The following is a 17,972-nucleotide window of genomic DNA, read 5'->3' as shown; positions in this document are numbered from 1 at the left end:
AAAATTTGCTTCAAAAAGTCTGGGATTTGTCACAAAAATAAGTCTACGGAATATTTATCCTTGGCATCTTTGCGGAGCAGGAAATAAAAAAAAATTGATTATCTATGAAATTACTAAAAAAAAAACAAGATAAGTAGTTACAATAATTCACAAAAATTTCTCTATTCATTATCATTTTCTTTACTTTAATATTTTCGGAGAACTGGCCAATGGAGATCTATTGGCACTTAGCTTTTCCAAAAAAATGTTCTATTTAATATTTGATCTTCTGTTACTTTGACCATTAGGCCGAACTCTTACCACTAGCCAAATTCCGTTGTTGATATGGTAGGCTATGCTTTCAGTGCCCCACCCAGCCTTTCCATTCCGGAAATTGCATGCACATTTTACTTGTTGGGTGCCATACGGCGCTTTATGATGATATTAACAATTTTAATTTTTTTTTAAACGCAGTTAGAAATGAAAAAATATTTTTCAAATTAGCCCTTAGAAAGATCTCTGATATTCTAAACCCCCACTAGAAGCGAAGAAAAAAAAAAGATGACGTTGGTGCTAACCATAGAAAAAACAAGCAATTTTCCTTGTTCAGGCTCTTTTTCAAAATTCTTGTGAATTTATTCTTAATCTATTATCTTACTATTGAGATTAATCAAAATAACAGTTAGTATACCTGAATCAGCTACTAAGGACAATTTTTTTTTCACCAGACATGTTTTAAAAAACACATTTTTCAACTTTTGGTTATTATGGCGTAGCTGTGTTGGCCTCGAGCGGCTTGGTGCTGCAGTGAGTTATTAGTAGCAGTAGTAGTAAATTATTCAGGTACACATTTTAGTTTTTACATTTTTTTTTGGTTGAAACACTTGAAAAAAAGAAATTAGTTTTTCAAAATGGTTGAAAACCTTATTTTCGATCTTCTTTAGAACTTTGCATATCTTTATTTTAAATATCACATATTCGTTTGACAAAACAGGAGAATTTGGTCCGATATTTATTGGATTTCGTGTCACGAATAAATATTGCTAAACTTCAGGTTAAATGTATTGCCTATTATCGACAATTCGAAGCATAATAAGTCGTTAAATGTTAATGTTTGTGGACACAGTATTTTATTTCAAGTTTTTGCTGTACTTTACTCCCTAAACTACGTTAATTAAGTTAATGTGCCAGCAAGATTAATCCCTTGAGTTCTTTAGAAACTAGGTCTACTTTTGCCTGTATAATTGTGTATGTCGGTAACTCCCAGCCAATCATTAATCACTAGGTCTAAAACAATCGTGATGTTACACATCCGAGACCTTAGGCCATATAACGTCGCAGTCATTACGTTTTTGATCTACAGAAGAAAGTATGTGCTACAATTATTTTTTTTCTTTTTTATACTTGTGGTTCGACAGGCTCTACTGGTAGTCAGTATTTAAAGAAAACGAAACGAAGAACACTCTAACTCGATTTTTTCCTGGTACCACAATTTAAAATCCTATACAGTGTTACATAGAGGACTATGAAAAAAGCAGTGCAAATATACATTTTTTTTACTAGTTGTACTGCAATCGTGAATCCTTCCACTTCGAATCCATAGTATAAGGGGTGACCATAAAGTTCTGATCCGAAGCAAAGAGGGACACATACATCTTACACGGAAGTATCTGAATTTGCCGAGTCTCGCTGCGGGATAATGTTTCTTTTTATCAATGGTAGTGCCATGAATAGGAAAATAGGTCTTTTTTTTAGCTGCACTTAATTTGACAAGCTACCTATAATCACCAGTCCAATAGGTCTCTGACCTTTATAAGAGGATTGAAATCTCTTTTTAAAAGGCGTTGGGCCTGAAAACAGCGTTCTTAGGCACATGTTTTCCAAACTTCAAAACAAGCGTAATTCTGTCTCAAGCTCGGTTTTGCTAAGATTGACTACAATCTTAGCACTATTGATATTTTATCAAATTAAAAAAAAAAAAAAAAAAAAAAATGAAATATGCGGGACTTGCCTTTGGATGTTTTCCATTAATTTAAAACTGCCTCCAGATGTTTGTATTTTCGTAACAGAGCCGGGTGCCAACTTGTTAATGAGTTTACATAAAACAACACCGTCTTTTAGCACATCTTCGTAGGGTCCTGGCGGCAATTTTTCTCCAATGACTTCTTGAATCCATTGTAAAACCTCCGTCTCTTGTTGTTTGTTTCTTCCCTGAAAAATTCCCAGCCTTAATTCCTTGTTTTTTTTTCTTTTAAAACTTCAAACATTGCTTAATGTAAGCAATCCTCTTAATGTATGGAACAAAGGGAATAGGGTGAAGAAAATTTCCTTAAGTAAAAATTTCGAGCCATCCCTACCCAAGAAATAAGATGTTATTACTAGTGTTGTACGATTACCGTAAAATAAAAACTCGGTAAGTAAAATTGGTAAAATCAGGTAAAATTGGTAAAATACGGTAAAATTGATAAAATGAGGTACTCCCTAGGAAATACAGGCTAAAATTGGGATTTCAGAGTTGCCTCGTAGCTACTAGGCCAGTTGAGCATTTCTTTTTAAGCATCACTTACAGCTTTTTAATGAAATTTTTTAATGATTTTGATTTTTCTGGGCTTAAAAAGGTAATGCTCCTTCATCTAGAGTTTCATCAATTAAATTTAATCAGTCAATCAATTTAATTAACTGTCCTGTTAATTCCTTAGGTAATTTTGTGCCTAGGGCAATACCTCAGCAATTGGACAGTGTCTGATGTCGGACATCCATTAAAAAAAAATGAGTAAAAAGAAACCCCCCAAAAAAATCAAATTACCAATATTTGGAAGTAAAATCATATTAATCATTTTTTCCCTCTACATCTAAATCTAGGAAATGTTACCCTAACAGCCTTGCATATGCGAATAGCTATGTTCAGCTACGTTCCTCCTGTCATATGCATGTTATTTTTCATTTATTTGTAAAAGTGCCGCATACAATTATTAAACGAGGTCTGTTACATTTTGATGACTTTGATTAACTAAGCAATTGATCATAAGAGTGGACTATTCGGTTACTTTCACAGTCACTAAGACTGTCTTTAACAGGATTTGCTCGAAAATCTAGCTCCGTCTTCTGACTTAGATTCTGATTCAGGTGCAGTGCCTGTTCCAAAGCCCCCCCCCCCTCAGCCTAAACGAAAGTCCTGGATATGGTCCTGAGGATTACATACCAATTTTTACTTCCACCTTCCCATTGTCTCTCCCTTGGAGCTAATTCTGTTTCTATCTGAAGATTCTTTGAAAACAACCGCTTAAACACAATGGCTGTTAAACTAGAATAAGCATTTAGACACTGTAGCCAGTAGCAACTCATTCGGTAGCAATTGGCTGAAAAGCAGACTGAATCTTAGAAAAGGGCACTGGAACTTTCTTTTTTCAGTTGACTGAGCCCCTCCAATGCTTATTCGACCTCCCCTTCCATATGAAGTGCCTCTGGGAAAAAATAAATGAACACATATTAATACATCGAACCCATGTGGGTCTTTACCTTTACTATAGGTGATGCAATACGATTGCCCCTGATTTAAACAGGAGAGTAGAAATTTCAATTTCCCTTCTAATGAAAATCCTGGTATCATTCAAGGGTAAAACAGGATGGAATTTTCCGTGCGGGGAGGGGTGTTTTCGGGGGAGGGGGTAAACGCTGGCTACCGGGGAAAAGACTGCATTAATACAAGATTTCTCTGATATGTGAAATGTAAAATAAAAATGCGGATATTGATTCTGCTTTGGTCCTCTACATTGTTGAAAATCCAGACCATGTATTTGATGAGGCAACCTTTATATTTGAAGCAAATGGCTTCCTACATTCTTTTAGGAGATAATTGAAATTAAAAAAAAAATCCATAAATAGAGAAAGATTCTAATAAAATTTTTCTTTAGTTTAAATTAAGATCATCTGACCACACTTTTAATGAAAGTTAGGTCAGTGGACAAGCTAAGTCAATCACCAAGCAGAGAGTTCTTGCTCAGCTTATTGGTGAATAGTCTTTCATTTACTCCGGCTTGGTTTTTTCGTTTGTTTGATTCGGTCTTTCTTCTGCTCAGTTAGAATTAATTCAAAAAATTAGTTTTCCTTCTTTTTTTTAGCACTGAAAACGGCTGGGCGGAAGTCCCTGATTAAAATATATGCCTCTATCATTTTCGCTTCTTTTTTTTCCGCTGGCTGACATTACCCTTATTTTTCTGGGCTATTTAATATTGTTATTATTTTCTTCTTGTTTGTCATTTGTCAATCCTGCTTCTAGCCCTTTTTGTCTTTAAAAATTCACAGAACTAAAGTGATTTTATTTTAACTAATAATTCAGCCTTAGATTATAATTAATTGTACTAAAATACACTTTATCGTACTGATAACTAGAGACCCAAGTCAGACAGACCGCTTTTTAAACCAGGGAACACAGCTATACACAAAGCAAAATCATGTTCAATCTTTTTTCTGTCAGCCTCTTCGCACTTTTGAGCTCCGAAAATTGCAAGGCGTCATAAAATATGTCAGTAAAATATATAAGATACCGGTAAACTATGTAAAGTACCGGTAAAATTTGTAATTTATGTAAAATAAGTAAATTACCTAAAATAGATAAAATACCCAATTTTACCGTAACCAGTCACCCAATTGGACTATCTGTCTTGGCTTTTTCTACAATTAGACATGACTTGATGCCCACAACTATTTCACTTCAATTCAAATTGGTTACGGTAAAATATGGTAAAATCTTAATTTATGTAAAATAAGTAAATTACCTAAAATAGATAAAATACCAATTTTACGGAGTTCGTAAAACTACGGTAAAACACGTAAAATACCCAATTTTACCGTAACCAATTTTACCAGTTACAACACTAGTTATTGCAAGAATCATTCCACCATCTACAGATTCTGTTAAGGGAATTTGATCAAACCCGCCGTGGCAACGACTTGGTCGATGTAAAAATTAAGGAACGATTCGGCTTTAAGTAACTGAAAGCTTTTTATGCTGATTCCAAATATAAAAAAATATTATGTTTACTGTTGTCCATCAAAAGCAAAGAGCCTAAGAAAATTTGCTTAGTTCTGAAAAAAGGAGTGATACCCCAAAAAGTCAAGCAATTTTAACGAAAATCGAACATTCTGATTCAAGATATCAGAGAAGCTTCCATCTACAAAATATGCAATTTCGTATTTTTTTTTTACCCGAAGAAAGATTATGAATGCGTCTTTATATATTTATTATGTTTTTTCCTACGGTTGACCGTATTGAACCAATGATAATAGAAGATCGGGAGGGGGCTCAATGGAACGAAAATCAAAATTTTTAGTGCCCTTTCTAAGTTGTCAAAAAGATTGAAGGACAACTGTTCTCCCCCACCGACGCCCCTTTTTCCCCTAAAACGACCGATCAAATTTGGAGATAGGTATTTGATTCAGTATACAGTAGTTGAAAAGTCTACTAGCTGTGCCTTCGGGGATAACATGATCCCCACAGCCCCTGGTGCTGTAAGGAGTTGCAATTTGTACAATTTGCCCATTATTTACATATAATATTAGTTTTTGGAAAACTTTCCAATTTTCTTTGGAAGGGGGGATTTTCCACGGGAGGAATTTTTCGTGAGGAGGAAAGTTTCTAGTAATAATGTTCAAAAGAAAATCTTACAGGCGGGAAGTGGAACAGGATTTCCTGGCATGATTTAAAAAGAATGGTCGGAAACAAGTTATATAAAAGTAATATAATAACAAGTAATATAAAAGAAACAAGTAAGGAACAATATTTGAACTTAAAATGGACAGTAGTTATTTCCTGTATGAGGGGGCCTCCCTTACTCAAACCTAGCTTTTTACGTTAAAGTTTGAATTTTTGTTTCAGTTCTTTAAGAAAGACTGCTCAAATACAAAGGGTATTGAATTCGTATGAGAAGTATTAATAAACAACTTTAAGAGTTTAGAGTAACAAGCGAGGGATTGAAAAGGGAATAATTTCTGTCAGTTTTAGGTTTCAATGTTGTTTCTTACTTTCAGTCATTTTTTTTGTTTTGTTTAATCACCAAGAGGATCTTTTGAAAGATTTCTTTGAAATTAAATTAAAATAAACAAGTTTCTTCAACTGAAAGTAAGGAGCAAAATTAAAACTCAAAACGAACAAAAATTAACCCGTATATGAAGGGGCTGTCCCCTCTTCAATACCTTGCTCTTTACGCTAAAGTTTTTACCACTTCTAAAAAAAACTTCCTATTCTAACTATACTGCCTTTGTATTTCAGGAATCGTTCTTAAAAAAAGGAAAAAAAAAGAAAAAAACGGGAAAAAACAGTCGAACTTCAGCGTAAAGAGTAATATATTGAAGGGGGGGGGGGTACTCCTTCATGTACAGAATAATTTCTGTTCGTTTTGAGTTTTAATATTGCTCCTTAGTTTCAGTTGAGAAAACCTGTTTTTTCATTTAATTTCTGATATGTTTTTCAAATAAAGCCGGTAAATCTGGCTCACCCTCCATAAGAAATTCTCTCGTTGTATGTCTAGGAGTAGTCCAGTACATAAGGAAACGTGTTAAGGAAACAATTCTTACTTCATAATATGCAGAATAATCCAATTTAAAATATTTTCCAGGGGAGAACTTTTATCTTCGCTTCTTTCCTTGTATTTCCAAGTTTTCTATCGCATTTTTAAATATTTGTGTCTATTCTCTAAGTTTTGAAAATCCTTCATAAACAAACACCCAAAAGCCATCTAGCTAATATATCGTAACCTAACCTTACCTAACCTAACCTAAATTGTCAGTATTTGTCTATTACGTTTTTCGTAGGTGGCACTGGTAATGTCAACTATGAATTTACTACTGAATACTACTGAAAACTACAAATTTAGATTATTTGAAAACGGAAAATGCAGTCGAATTCATGTTTATTTTTCAGAATGTTGTTAAAAAAAATATACACAGTGAAAGGAGTGAAGGTAAAGGTTCTCCCCCTGCAAAATATATTAACTAGGATTATATGCATATTATGAAGGAGAATTGTTTTCTTAACATGTTTCCTTATGTAATGGACTGCTCCTAGACTTACACCCTTCCCTCGCCTCACGGGAAACTCCTCCGTGGAAAGCTCCTCCCAAATAAAATACACTCCCGTATAATTATCTCCAGACAATTCCATCCTCGGTGAAATTCACCCCCCCCCCCGTCCGTAAAATCTCTTATGGAAGATTCAGCCTGAAAAATTCTTCTTAGTTTACATTCATTTGAAAATAGTTTACTTACTAATGGTTTTTTCGATCACTCCGAAAATTTCCCCTTCCGTGGAAATTTATTCCCGGATATTCAACCCCCCTGAAAATTTCCCTTGGAACATCTTCGCATGCAAAATTGAGTTGGCAAGGAGAAAGTAAGACAAATGAAAAACAAAATTGTATAAGAATTCTGTCAAATTCCCCAAGGTTAAAATTTCTCCTGGAAAGTTCACTCCCAGAAAATTCCCTCCTTGAGATTTTCTCACTTTTGATCACTTTGTAATTATTTCTTATTTGCAAAAATTACGAACCTGCAAAAAAGCTAATTTTATAAATTGTGATGGTCAAGCCTAATTTTGATGTTGTCTGCAAGGTTGACCAAAATTTGGTCTTGGCCCTGTTTACCATTATTTGGTAAGATTTCAATCTTTACCGAATTTCGATTCATACATTATCCAAAAGTAAAACATTTCAAATAATAATTTAAAAAGAAATTGTCAAGAAATAACAGTAACTAACATTGCAATTTATTTGTACCCCCCCCTCCCTTGGGGATTGTTTTCATAAAGAAAAAATAATAACTCGAAGAGAAACATACCACCATGATTCGGGCGACTATCCTATATTTGCGCTTATCACCTTTCAAAAACAAATATGTTCTTTCCTCAAAGAAACTGTAAAGCTTTCTAATGCTGGTCAAACGAGATCGGTTCTGGATACAAGGGACGTCACATCATGAGGAAGATGTCCTTAATTATGTTGGCCAAGGATGAAAGCGAGGACTTGTGAACTTATGCCAAAATAGAAATTCGCTTAAATTCTAATATATATCTAACCGTCAAGGAACTGTATATACATATGAGTTTTTCTATTGGCACATTATGGTTGCAGAAGTAGCTGAAACCTAGTAAATTGTGAACTACAGCACGTAGTAGTGTAAATAAAAAAAAAACCTTATAAAAATTAAAAAAGTACTTTACCGGTAAAACAATAATTTATATTTATGAGAAAATGTTTGAGGATTTAGAATAAAGAATCACACCATTTGGAATTAAAAAGCCCACCATCGAAATCGCCATTGTCGAAAGCCCTTACATGGACACTTCCAGTCTTCCACTTAAGCAACAAGGAAAACTACATTATAGCATGGGCCAACTTTTTGTCTCCTCTTTTTTTCCCTGGGCTGATTGAAATGAATAAAAAATCGTAGATAATTATCGTGAATAAGTAAGTAATCGGATTAGCGACGCCTCTTGACTACCAAGGTCCCTGCGTCGGCACAGCAGTGTGTTGCTAAAGCAAGGTTTGATCTCTGGGTCCCGCATTACAAAACTAGGGTCAAACTCACTGTGCCGCCATAGGACAATTATCATAAGTCTGGGCTACCCTGAATGGAAACTGAAGGCTCTAGTACTTTTCTTTTAAGTCATGAAAGAGATTGCACCGCAACAAACTACCATTTTCAGCTACAAACCTATCGTTTTGCCAGGCTTCGAGCCACCTTCCCTCATATTAAAAAGAGAGAAAATCGCTTTTTTTGCATGGTTAGAATGTATCTTATTATTTGTTTCTATTTTTTTCTGCCAAGACTAGATGATTACCTTAATATCCTAAAGAGATGTTTAATTGATCATTTTAAAGCTACAACTTCTCTACTATTCTCTCCTCGCAGACCCCTTAGTAATTGAAAATAAAAAACACATTTTATAATCGTTTTTAATAAATAATAGCCTAATTAATATTTTATTTATTTATTTTCATGAAAATAATTGGTTTTCTTATGTGCGAATTCTCAAGGTTACCGGTAACAACATACCCCTTGGACTCCAGTTGTATGTGGTAAAATCCTAGGAAGGTAGGAAGTAAAACCTATACTTTAACAAAAAATCATATTGAATTCTTTAATTTCACCCCTAACAAAATCTTTTTGTAAGTTTTATTGCGCGTATTTGGAAAATAGGGAGAAAGGTAAGCTTAATTTAAAAAGAAGTTTTTTTTTATGGAAGTAAAGAGCGAGGTTGAAAGTTCAAATGGACCAAATTTACTGCTTCACAGGTTACGCAATATGTCTAAGAAATTAGCTCGAATGAACTGGCTCGTCATATTTTGTAGTTTTTGCAGAATTTCTAAAACTAGCGCTTTAGTGAAAATGAATTTTAAAAAACTTCTTCTATACAATCAGTTTTTCAAAGAAAAGTAAAGAGCTACATTACACCAAAAATCAGCAAAAAATAAAGACAAATCATTTTCTAAGAGCATAACTACCAAAAATCATCATCAATGAATAAATAAAGCCCAAAACGAACAGCAATTGCAATAAATAACTAAGTCAAACTCGAAACGAGCAGGAGTAAAGGTGAGTAGGGCTGAGACCCCCCCCCATGCCTTCTGAAGACCATGACATTTTTTGCATTTGACATTTTCATGACATTTATAAGGGGGTTTCACCGGGTCGGAATTGTCTAGAGGATTTATCTCTGGATAAGGGATTTTTCAGAGGAGAAACTTTCCATCGGGGAATTTTCCACGGGGAAAATTATCCATGGGGGAACGTTGTGCAAGAGTAAATTTCCACTGGGGGAGGGGATTTACGGAAAACTTTCCCACGGAGGGGGATTTCCGGAACGATATAAAACACAGTCATAATTTAAGGTGCTTTTCAAAAGAAAGTGTACGGAGAAGAACTTTTTGGTGAAATCGTTCGCAAGAAAAGTCCGTTGTTAATTTTCCTGGTGCAGGTGGGGGTTTTTTAGGTGGGAAGAGCTTTTCATGGAGAGATTTTCCGTGGATGGAGGGAATTTTCTATGAAGGGGGAGCCAGACTTCACGGCATTATTAAAAAAGATAAGAAATTAAATTTAAAAAACTTTTGCAACTAAAAGTAAGGAGCGACATTAAAACTTAAAACGAACAGAAATTATTACATATAGGAGGGGTGTTCCTCCTCCTCAATACCTCGCTCTTTACAGTAAAGTTTGACTTTTTGTCACAATTCTCTAAGAACTACTCCTGAAACACAAAGGCTGTTTAATTAGAACAATAAGAATTTTTTTTAAAGTACTACAAAAATTTAACGTGAAGACGGATGTATTGAGGAAATTCGTCACGGAAAATTCCCTCTAAAGAAAAATTCCCCCAAGCAGAAAATAGGGTAGACCCAGAGAAAGCACAGAATAGTTAGCCTACCTCAAATGTCAATCAGATGTTCTAAGGGTAACAAAAGGACGATATATCAAAACAATTGATTCTGAATTAAAATCGAATAGTTGTGGGCATCAAGCCATGGCTCATTGTAGAAAAACCCAAGACAGATAGTCTGATTGAGTGAGAGGCAAATCTGGCATTACCCCCTTATTAGGATTGTATAAAAATGATGTTAGTTCATTTGTTAATAGATAAGTCTGTCATTCCTTGGGCAGAAAAACTAAGGTTGATAGTCATAGACCTGGTTGGTCTTCAGTCTCACTCAACTTTGGTCTTCTCAATTTCGGATCAAATGGGTATCCTCCAAAGCTTCTGCGATCACAAGGGGAAGATTTGGGATGAGGAGGGGGCATTCCCTCCTATACAGAATAAATTTTGCTCGTTTTGGGGTGTAATGTTATTCTTTACTTTTCTTCTTGAAATTCTTGACACTGGTTCTAATCAAGTTGGTTTCAAGAGAGGTTTAGGATGTGACCATGCCCATGCATCTTTCAGCAAAGTTATTGAAGAAGCGAGAATCTCTGGTCAACCGCTATACGCCCTCTTGATTGATATCAAAGGGGCCTTTGATAACATTTCTCATGCATCCGCTCTGCTCACTTTAATCCATGCTGGATTGCCCCTAGCTGTCATACCAGTCCTTCGCTCTTGATATTCTGGTTTAAAGATCCGTATCTGTCCGTCTTCGTCTTCATCTCAGTCCAAATTAATGCAAGTGGGTAGAGAAATTTGACAAGGAGGAATTATTTCTCCTTATATATTCAATTCTTGTTTAGCTACTGCCCTTAATTCTCTTTCCTGCTCGTTTGTTTCATTATCTCGAAATCTGTCTTACATTGCATATGCTGATGACATTATCCTTCTAAGCCGGTCCAAGTCTAGTCTTGTTTCTAATTTTAATATTTTAATTAATTGTTTAAAAGGTTTGGGCCTTTCTATCAGTTTTGAAAAATGTCAATTTTTTGTTGTAAATTGTTTAGAGGATAATGTCAGGGCGACTCTCGATTGCGGCAATGGTGTTATTTTTCAGTCGTCGCCAATAGTCACTTATTTGGGATTACCTTATGCTGCTTCGAAAAGAGATTTCAAACCAGTCCTGGTTCAGCATGTTCAGATGAAACTACGCAAGGCATTTGGTCTTTTAATTCGTTTTCGGGGTCTTTACCATCGGGACGTCCTTGGTCGTATGTATAGCGCTGTTGCTCTGCCTCACGTATTGTTCCCGTCCCTCCTCTTCCGAAATTTCAGACCTTCTGATCTTTCGCCCATTAAAGTTGCTTATTTTAAATTTTGTAAATTTTTACTTGGTTTCCCCCTTTCTTTTAGTAACACTGAGATTGTTTTAAAGCTTAATGTGAAGGATCCTGTAGTCTGTATAAAGAAAAAATATAAAACATTTGAAGATAGGGCGAAAATTAGCCTTTTAGGCCACAATTTATTTCCTTTTTTTAGTAACAGTTCTGGCTCTTCATGATTTATAGGCTAATCTATTTAGCAAGTGTTTTTTTTTTTTTTTTTTTTTTTTTTTTTTTTTTTTTTTTTTTTTTTTTTTTTTTTTTTAAGTGTTCGATCAATATTTGATAGGTTTTGATTGTAAGTGTTATCAGTTGTTTTTTCTTTATATTATATTGTAGTGTACTCCTCATTTTTTGAGGGAAATAAAGAAAATAAAATAATAATGGCATAGACCAGAAATATTCCCGGAAGTCAAAAGAGATTATATGTCAACATTTACCACCACCCCCTTCTTTAGACCTAATTCTGTATTTGCCTGACGACTCAATGAAATTTAGGGTGTTTTTTCATTAAAACACACCTTTTTAGGCATCTGCCCCCTCCCTAAGAAGGGAAGCGGTTTTTCTCACGAAATATTGGTCTTGTCTCTTCCAGTATTTTCGTCAGCCTTATTAAAAGCCCCACTCTCGAATTTACTTTCTTTATTTTGTCATACTTTGTTTACTTAAACTATTGCTTGCGTATTTAGAATAAAAATTTCTGTCCAGTTTCGCAGTTTCGCTAAAAAAAAATGTGAATATATTTTCTCAAGACTTTCTCTTATACCGCTGAAAAAGGGAAGCGGTCGTCCTCACGGAATATAAATAAAAAAACAAGTTTTTTTTCAACTGAAAGCAAGAAGCAACATTAAACTTAAAACGAACAGAAATTATTACGTATCTGAAGGGGGGTTGCCTCCTCCTCAACACCTCGGTCTTAACACTAAAGTTATTTAGTACTTTTAAAAATGATTCTTTTTGTTCTAATTAAAGGACCCTTGTGTTTCAGCAGTCATTCTTATAGAATTGGGAGAAAATTCAAACTTTAGCGTTAAGAACGAGGTGTTGAGGAGGAGGCCTCTTCATATACGTAATAATCTCTGTTCGTTTTAAGTTTTAATGTTGATCCTTACTTTCGATTGAAAAATATTGTTTTTATTTAATTTCTGATTGTTTTTAAAATAATTCTAGAAATCTGGCCCAACCTCCATGGAAAAATACCTTCCCCCCAAGTTTACCCAGTACAAAATTTACCCTGGACAACTACTCTAACAACTCCACGCGTAAAATTGAGATGGAAAAGAGAAAGCAAAACTTAAAAAAAAAATTACGGCGGTTTTCCCCCTACCCACCTAAAAATGTAGGCATGCTTCCCAATAACAAATACTGTGCGTAAACAATGGGCAAATTTTATAACTTAAAGACCTTTCCCCTCGGGCTGTGGGGGCTCATGTTTGTTTATCCAAAAACATAGTTATTGGGCTTTTCAACAATGATGAACAAAATGGCTATCTCAAAATTTTGATCAGACGGGTTTGGGGGAAAATGGGGGCCTAGTTGTCCTTCAATTTTTTGGGTCATTTAAAAAGGGCACTAGAACTTCTAATTTTGGTTTGAATGAGCCCTTTCACGAAATTCTAGGACCACTGGATCGATATGATCACCCCTGGAAAAAAGAAAGAAAAAACAACAAATAAACACGCATCCGTGATCTTTCTTCTAGCAAAAAAATACATAATTCCACATTTTTGCAGATAGGAGGTACAGTGCCTGTACAGTATGGTTTTTAATACGCTGAATCTGGTATTGAGATTTGCATTACGGTTCTATGAATTTAAGGGGTGATTCTCTCTTTTTCAAAAAACAGGTAAGTTTTCTCAGGCTCGTAGCCATTAATGGGTAAGGATAAGCTTAATGAAACTTATATATTTGAAATCAGCGCAATAAGCCGATTCTTTTGATGTATCTATTGGTATCAAAATTCCAGTTTTTTTAGAGTTTCGGTTACTATTGAGTCGAGTCGCTCCTTACTTATAGTTCGTTACCACAAACTGTTTGATATTCAGATGACCTAAATATTTGAAGGGCTTCACTCTAAACCATTTGGTTCATATGCTGAATTCAAACTGTATAATACATAGTATAATTGTATTGTTATGTAATGAAGCTCCGAGAATAAAGGCTAATTTAGGTGCGTTTAATTTACACAATAAAACAGAAGTTTTGTAGATGTCACCCTGAGCCTCCACTTCTCGGTAGTCCTTATTATATGCTTGGCATACACGTATTGCCTACTGTTTGTTACCTCCTTACTTGCAGTTCGTTACCTCGAACTGTTTGACTCGTTTTGTTTCTTTGAGTATTTTTCTTTGCCTTGCAAATACCCAATCCACGATTTTCTTTTATTTAGTATTTTGCTCTTTTTTTACTTAAAATATTCCTTGCTTATTTAGAATAAGGAGTTCTGACCATTTGTGTCTTTTGCTCAGAAAATGTGATGAACTATTTGATTCTGTTATTTTTTCCAATTTTGTTGCTGAGAAAGGCCTGTTAAATTTCAGAGGAGGGAGAGGGGAACGTCAAGCACCGTTTAAAATAACGCATTTTAAGTTACAACAGTTAAAGTGAGATAGACTATCCTTCCCGTGAATTATGATCTTCTTTATTCGTTAGTATATTTGTAGTGTCTTGAGAAGAAAAGATGGAAACTCTAATCTAAACCTTATATTTTTGTTTTCCCAGACAAATGGGTGAGTGACGATTTTGAATTCAAATATAAAATTAAATTCTATTTAAAATGACGTAAATCTAGTTCAAGAATATTTCATTTCAGAAACCAAAAATTTGCCAGGTGGAAACAGATTAGTACTTAGGATCCTTTTCTTGGCATAAAGGTTACCTCCAAGTCTGTGCACCGCCTACGCAAATTTATTATAAACAAATCATTTGTTATAGAAGGCGGAAACTTCCGGGTGATGGTGAATGTATTCTATGCCAAATTAAGTGCCTATTATTATGAAATGCTTAGTATCTCCTTAGGAACTCTCTATGAACCTTATAAAAAGATAGAAACAAGCTTTATGGGGTTTTACTGCTTCAGGAAACTCGATTTTCCATGAAACCCTCGATATTTGAAAACACCGGTTTTTATTTGTTTTCAATACGAAAATTCCTTAGACACTGTTTTAATTCTTTGGTGAGTGAATTTGTTTTGTTAGAATAGAGACAATTCGAATAACAACAATGAACTTATTCAGACAGTAGAACAGTATTTCCTCTATGATTTAAAGCTTTTGAAATAATCTCTTGGTTTTAGTGCAGCATGTGTCTTGGAATCTTATCTATTGACAAATCTTGCCATCCCTCAGGTTTCCCTACTTCATGTTTTTAAGGGACTTGGTTTTTACCAAGTGCATATGGCACTTAGGAAAATGGGTTTTACCAAGACATATAGCGATCGCAATTTCTGTCCGTCGGTCTGTCCATCTATCAGTCCCGGTTTTGATAGTTTGGGCACTTCCAGATAAACTAGGACGATGAAATTTGGCAAGCATATCAGGGACTAGACCAGATTAAGTTTATAATAGTCATTTCCCCAATTCGATTATGGGGGAGTGGGGAGACGGTTAATCCGGAAAAATGAGAAAAATGAGGTATTTTTAACTTACCAACGGGTGATCGGATCTTAATGAAATCTGATATTTAGAAGGATATCATGTCTCAGCGCTCTTAATTAAATCCCGACTGGATCCGGTGACATTTAGGGGAGTTGAGGGGAAACCTGAAATCTTGGAAAACGCTTAGAGTGGAGAGATCGGGGTGAAACTTGGCGGGAAAAATGAGCACAAGTCTTAGATAAGTGATTGACATAAATGGAGCGGATCCGCTCTCTTTGGGGGAGTTGAGGGGGCGGGTATTTCGGTTAATATAGAAAAATTAGACAAAATGAGGTATTTTTAACTTAAGAATGAGTGATCGGATCTAAATGAAATTTGATATTTAGAAAGAATCGTAACTCGGGCCTCCTATTTTAAATCCCTACTTGATCCGGTGTTATTGGGGGAGCCGGGGGGGGATCTGGAAGACGCTTAAAGTGGAGAGATCGGGATGAAACTTGGTGAGAAGAATAAGCACAAGCCCTAGATAGGTGATTGACATAACTGGACCGAATCTGCTCTCCTTGGGGGATTTTTTTTTGGGGGGGGGGAGATTTCTAGTGCTTTGGCGAGTTTGGTGGTTTTGGACTTGCTAGGACGATGGAAATTGGTAGGTGTGTCAGGGACCTGCACAATTTGACTTGATAACAGTCGTTTCCCCATTCAATCAACCGTGGGGGGGCTGGAGGGAGGGTAAACCATGAAAATTGAGTTATGTTTATCTTACGAATGGGTGATTTGATCTTAATGAGACTTGATATATAAAAAGCTCTAAAGTCTCAGATGCTCCATTTTCAAATCGGTACATAGGGGGTGGAGCGGGGAAACGGAAATCTTGGAAATTGAAAATCTTGGAAAACTCTTAGAGTGAAGAGATCGGGCATTTTTTGACTGTAATTTCCCCAAACTCTCGGTGTTTGAGCTTGTAGGGTAACATCACTGATGTCCCACCCCAAAATAAAGGATTGGAGACGCCAGGATTCAAACTCCAATCCCGAATAACATGTGATTGCCAGTTCAGCATGGCATTCGCTCGAATAGGGTCTTTAAATGGTTTTTTATGTAAAGTAAACACGCTGAATTAGAATGTGTCTAAAACTGAAGTTAGATGTCGTGAAATTACTACACTGACACCCTTGATAATGCCTAGCTTGCAACTCTATTGATATATATATATATATATATATATATATATATATATATATATATATATATATATATATATATATATTGTTCTCATTCCTTTTGCTGCTTGTGAGGCTAATGCTACAAGAATTTTTATTTTTAAATCCAATTGGGCAGCTCTACAATATGTGTGTCGTTTCTAGTTTTAAATTTAATCTGTATCTATGTTAAACAGCTAAAAATCTATGTTTTAGTTAGCTCTTTTATTCGAAAATTGTAATGAGATTCACTGGACCCTTTAACTGTAAGGAAACCCATTTTTAATTTCTCTGAATTATTTTCAGTTTTGGTGCTTATATTGCCCTTAAGCTTTGCCAATTTACTTGCGCTTGCAGCAGGACCAGGCGTATTCAGCCTCACACGGAATCCAAAACTCAGATATTTCATGTGAATTTGTTTGACTAATTTCCCCAAACTCTCGGCTTTTGAGCTTGCAGGGTAACATCACTGATGTCACGCCCCAAAATAAAGGATTGGAGACGCCAGGATTCAAACTCCAATCCCGAATAACATTTGATTGCCAGTTCAGCATGGCATTCACTCGAATAGGGTCTTTAAATGGTGTTATATGTAAAGTAAACACGCTGAATTAGAATGTGTCTAAAACTGAAGTTAGATGTCGTGAAATTACTACACTGACACCCTTGAAAATGCCTAGCTTACAACTCTCTTGTTTGTTCGCATTCCTTTTGTTGCTTGTGAGGCTAATGCTACAAGAATTTTTATTTTTAAATCCAACTGGGTAGCTCTACAATATGTGTGGCGTTTCTAGTTTTAAATTTAATCTGTATCTATGTTAAACAGGTAAAAATCTATGTTTTAAATAGCTCTTTTATTCGAAAATTGTAACGAGATTCACTGGACCCTTTAACTGTAATGCAACCCATGTTTAATTTCTATAAGAACAAAAGGATTTTTAGTATGGTTAATATGCCTCTTAATAGGAATCTCAAAGCCTAGTTCATCCAAGAGTGTAGTAGATGTAGATGCTTGTCCTGGAATTATAGAATGTGTCCCTTATCCAGGACATCAGACGTTACTGTGATCAATTGCTTTTGAAAATTGCTGCTTACGACAGTAGGCTCTTCAGTTACTGAAACACTTTATTTTATAAATAAAACTATTTGTAAAACTACCCATTTTTTCTAGTCTGCAGGCAAGAGAGAACCAGAAAAAGAAAATGAAGTTCTCGAATGGATCAAGGAAGTTACTGGTGAAACGATTTCTTCCGGTAAGTTTTTAGTGAAAGCACAAAGTAAAGAACAAAATACTCATTCCTAAATTCATTTTTAAAGTGTCGTTGGGGGAGGAGAGAATATATTCTGTAGATTTTTATATTCTGTAGATTTTTTGCCCTCTCGCCTTATGTTTTGAAAATACGTTGCTGACATAGTGATGGAGAAAAAATTGCAACCTTCCCTCTAAAACGTGTCCTCACTT

The 17,972-nt window shown here is 35.2% G+C and overlaps 2 protein-coding genes across 3 annotated transcripts in view; one reads left to right on the top strand and one right to left on the bottom strand.

The window, feature by feature from the left end:
* The window catches only part of LOC136041905 (muscle-specific protein 20-like), a 28,020-nt gene extending 20,050 nt beyond the window's left edge, over positions 1-7,970 (bottom strand). The window contains exons 1-2 of the mRNA XM_065726700.1: positions 7,813-7,970; positions 1,991-2,190 (exon numbers count right to left, since the gene is read on the bottom strand). Coding sequence (XP_065582772.1) covers positions 1,991-2,190; positions 7,813-7,818 — 206 coding nt within the window. The 5' untranslated portion in view covers positions 7,819-7,970. The remainder of the gene's footprint in view (positions 1-1,990; positions 2,191-7,812) is intronic.
* The window catches only part of LOC136041904 (muscle-specific protein 20-like), a 93,809-nt gene that overhangs the window by 37,227 nt on the left and 38,610 nt on the right, over positions 1-17,972 (top strand). For both annotated transcript variants that reach the window (XM_065726698.1, XM_065726699.1), the window contains exon 2: positions 17,682-17,763. In XM_065726698.1, coding sequence (XP_065582770.1) covers positions 17,682-17,763 — 82 coding nt within the window. The remainder of the gene's footprint in view (positions 1-17,681; positions 17,764-17,972) is intronic.

This window comes from Artemia franciscana, unplaced genomic scaffold (genome assembly GCF_032884065.1).
Source record: "Artemia franciscana unplaced genomic scaffold, ASM3288406v1 PGA_scaffold_49, whole genome shotgun sequence".
Taxonomy (NCBI): Eukaryota; Metazoa; Arthropoda; class Branchiopoda; order Anostraca; family Artemiidae; genus Artemia; species Artemia franciscana.
This window is presented reverse-complemented; position numbering and strand designations above follow the sequence as displayed.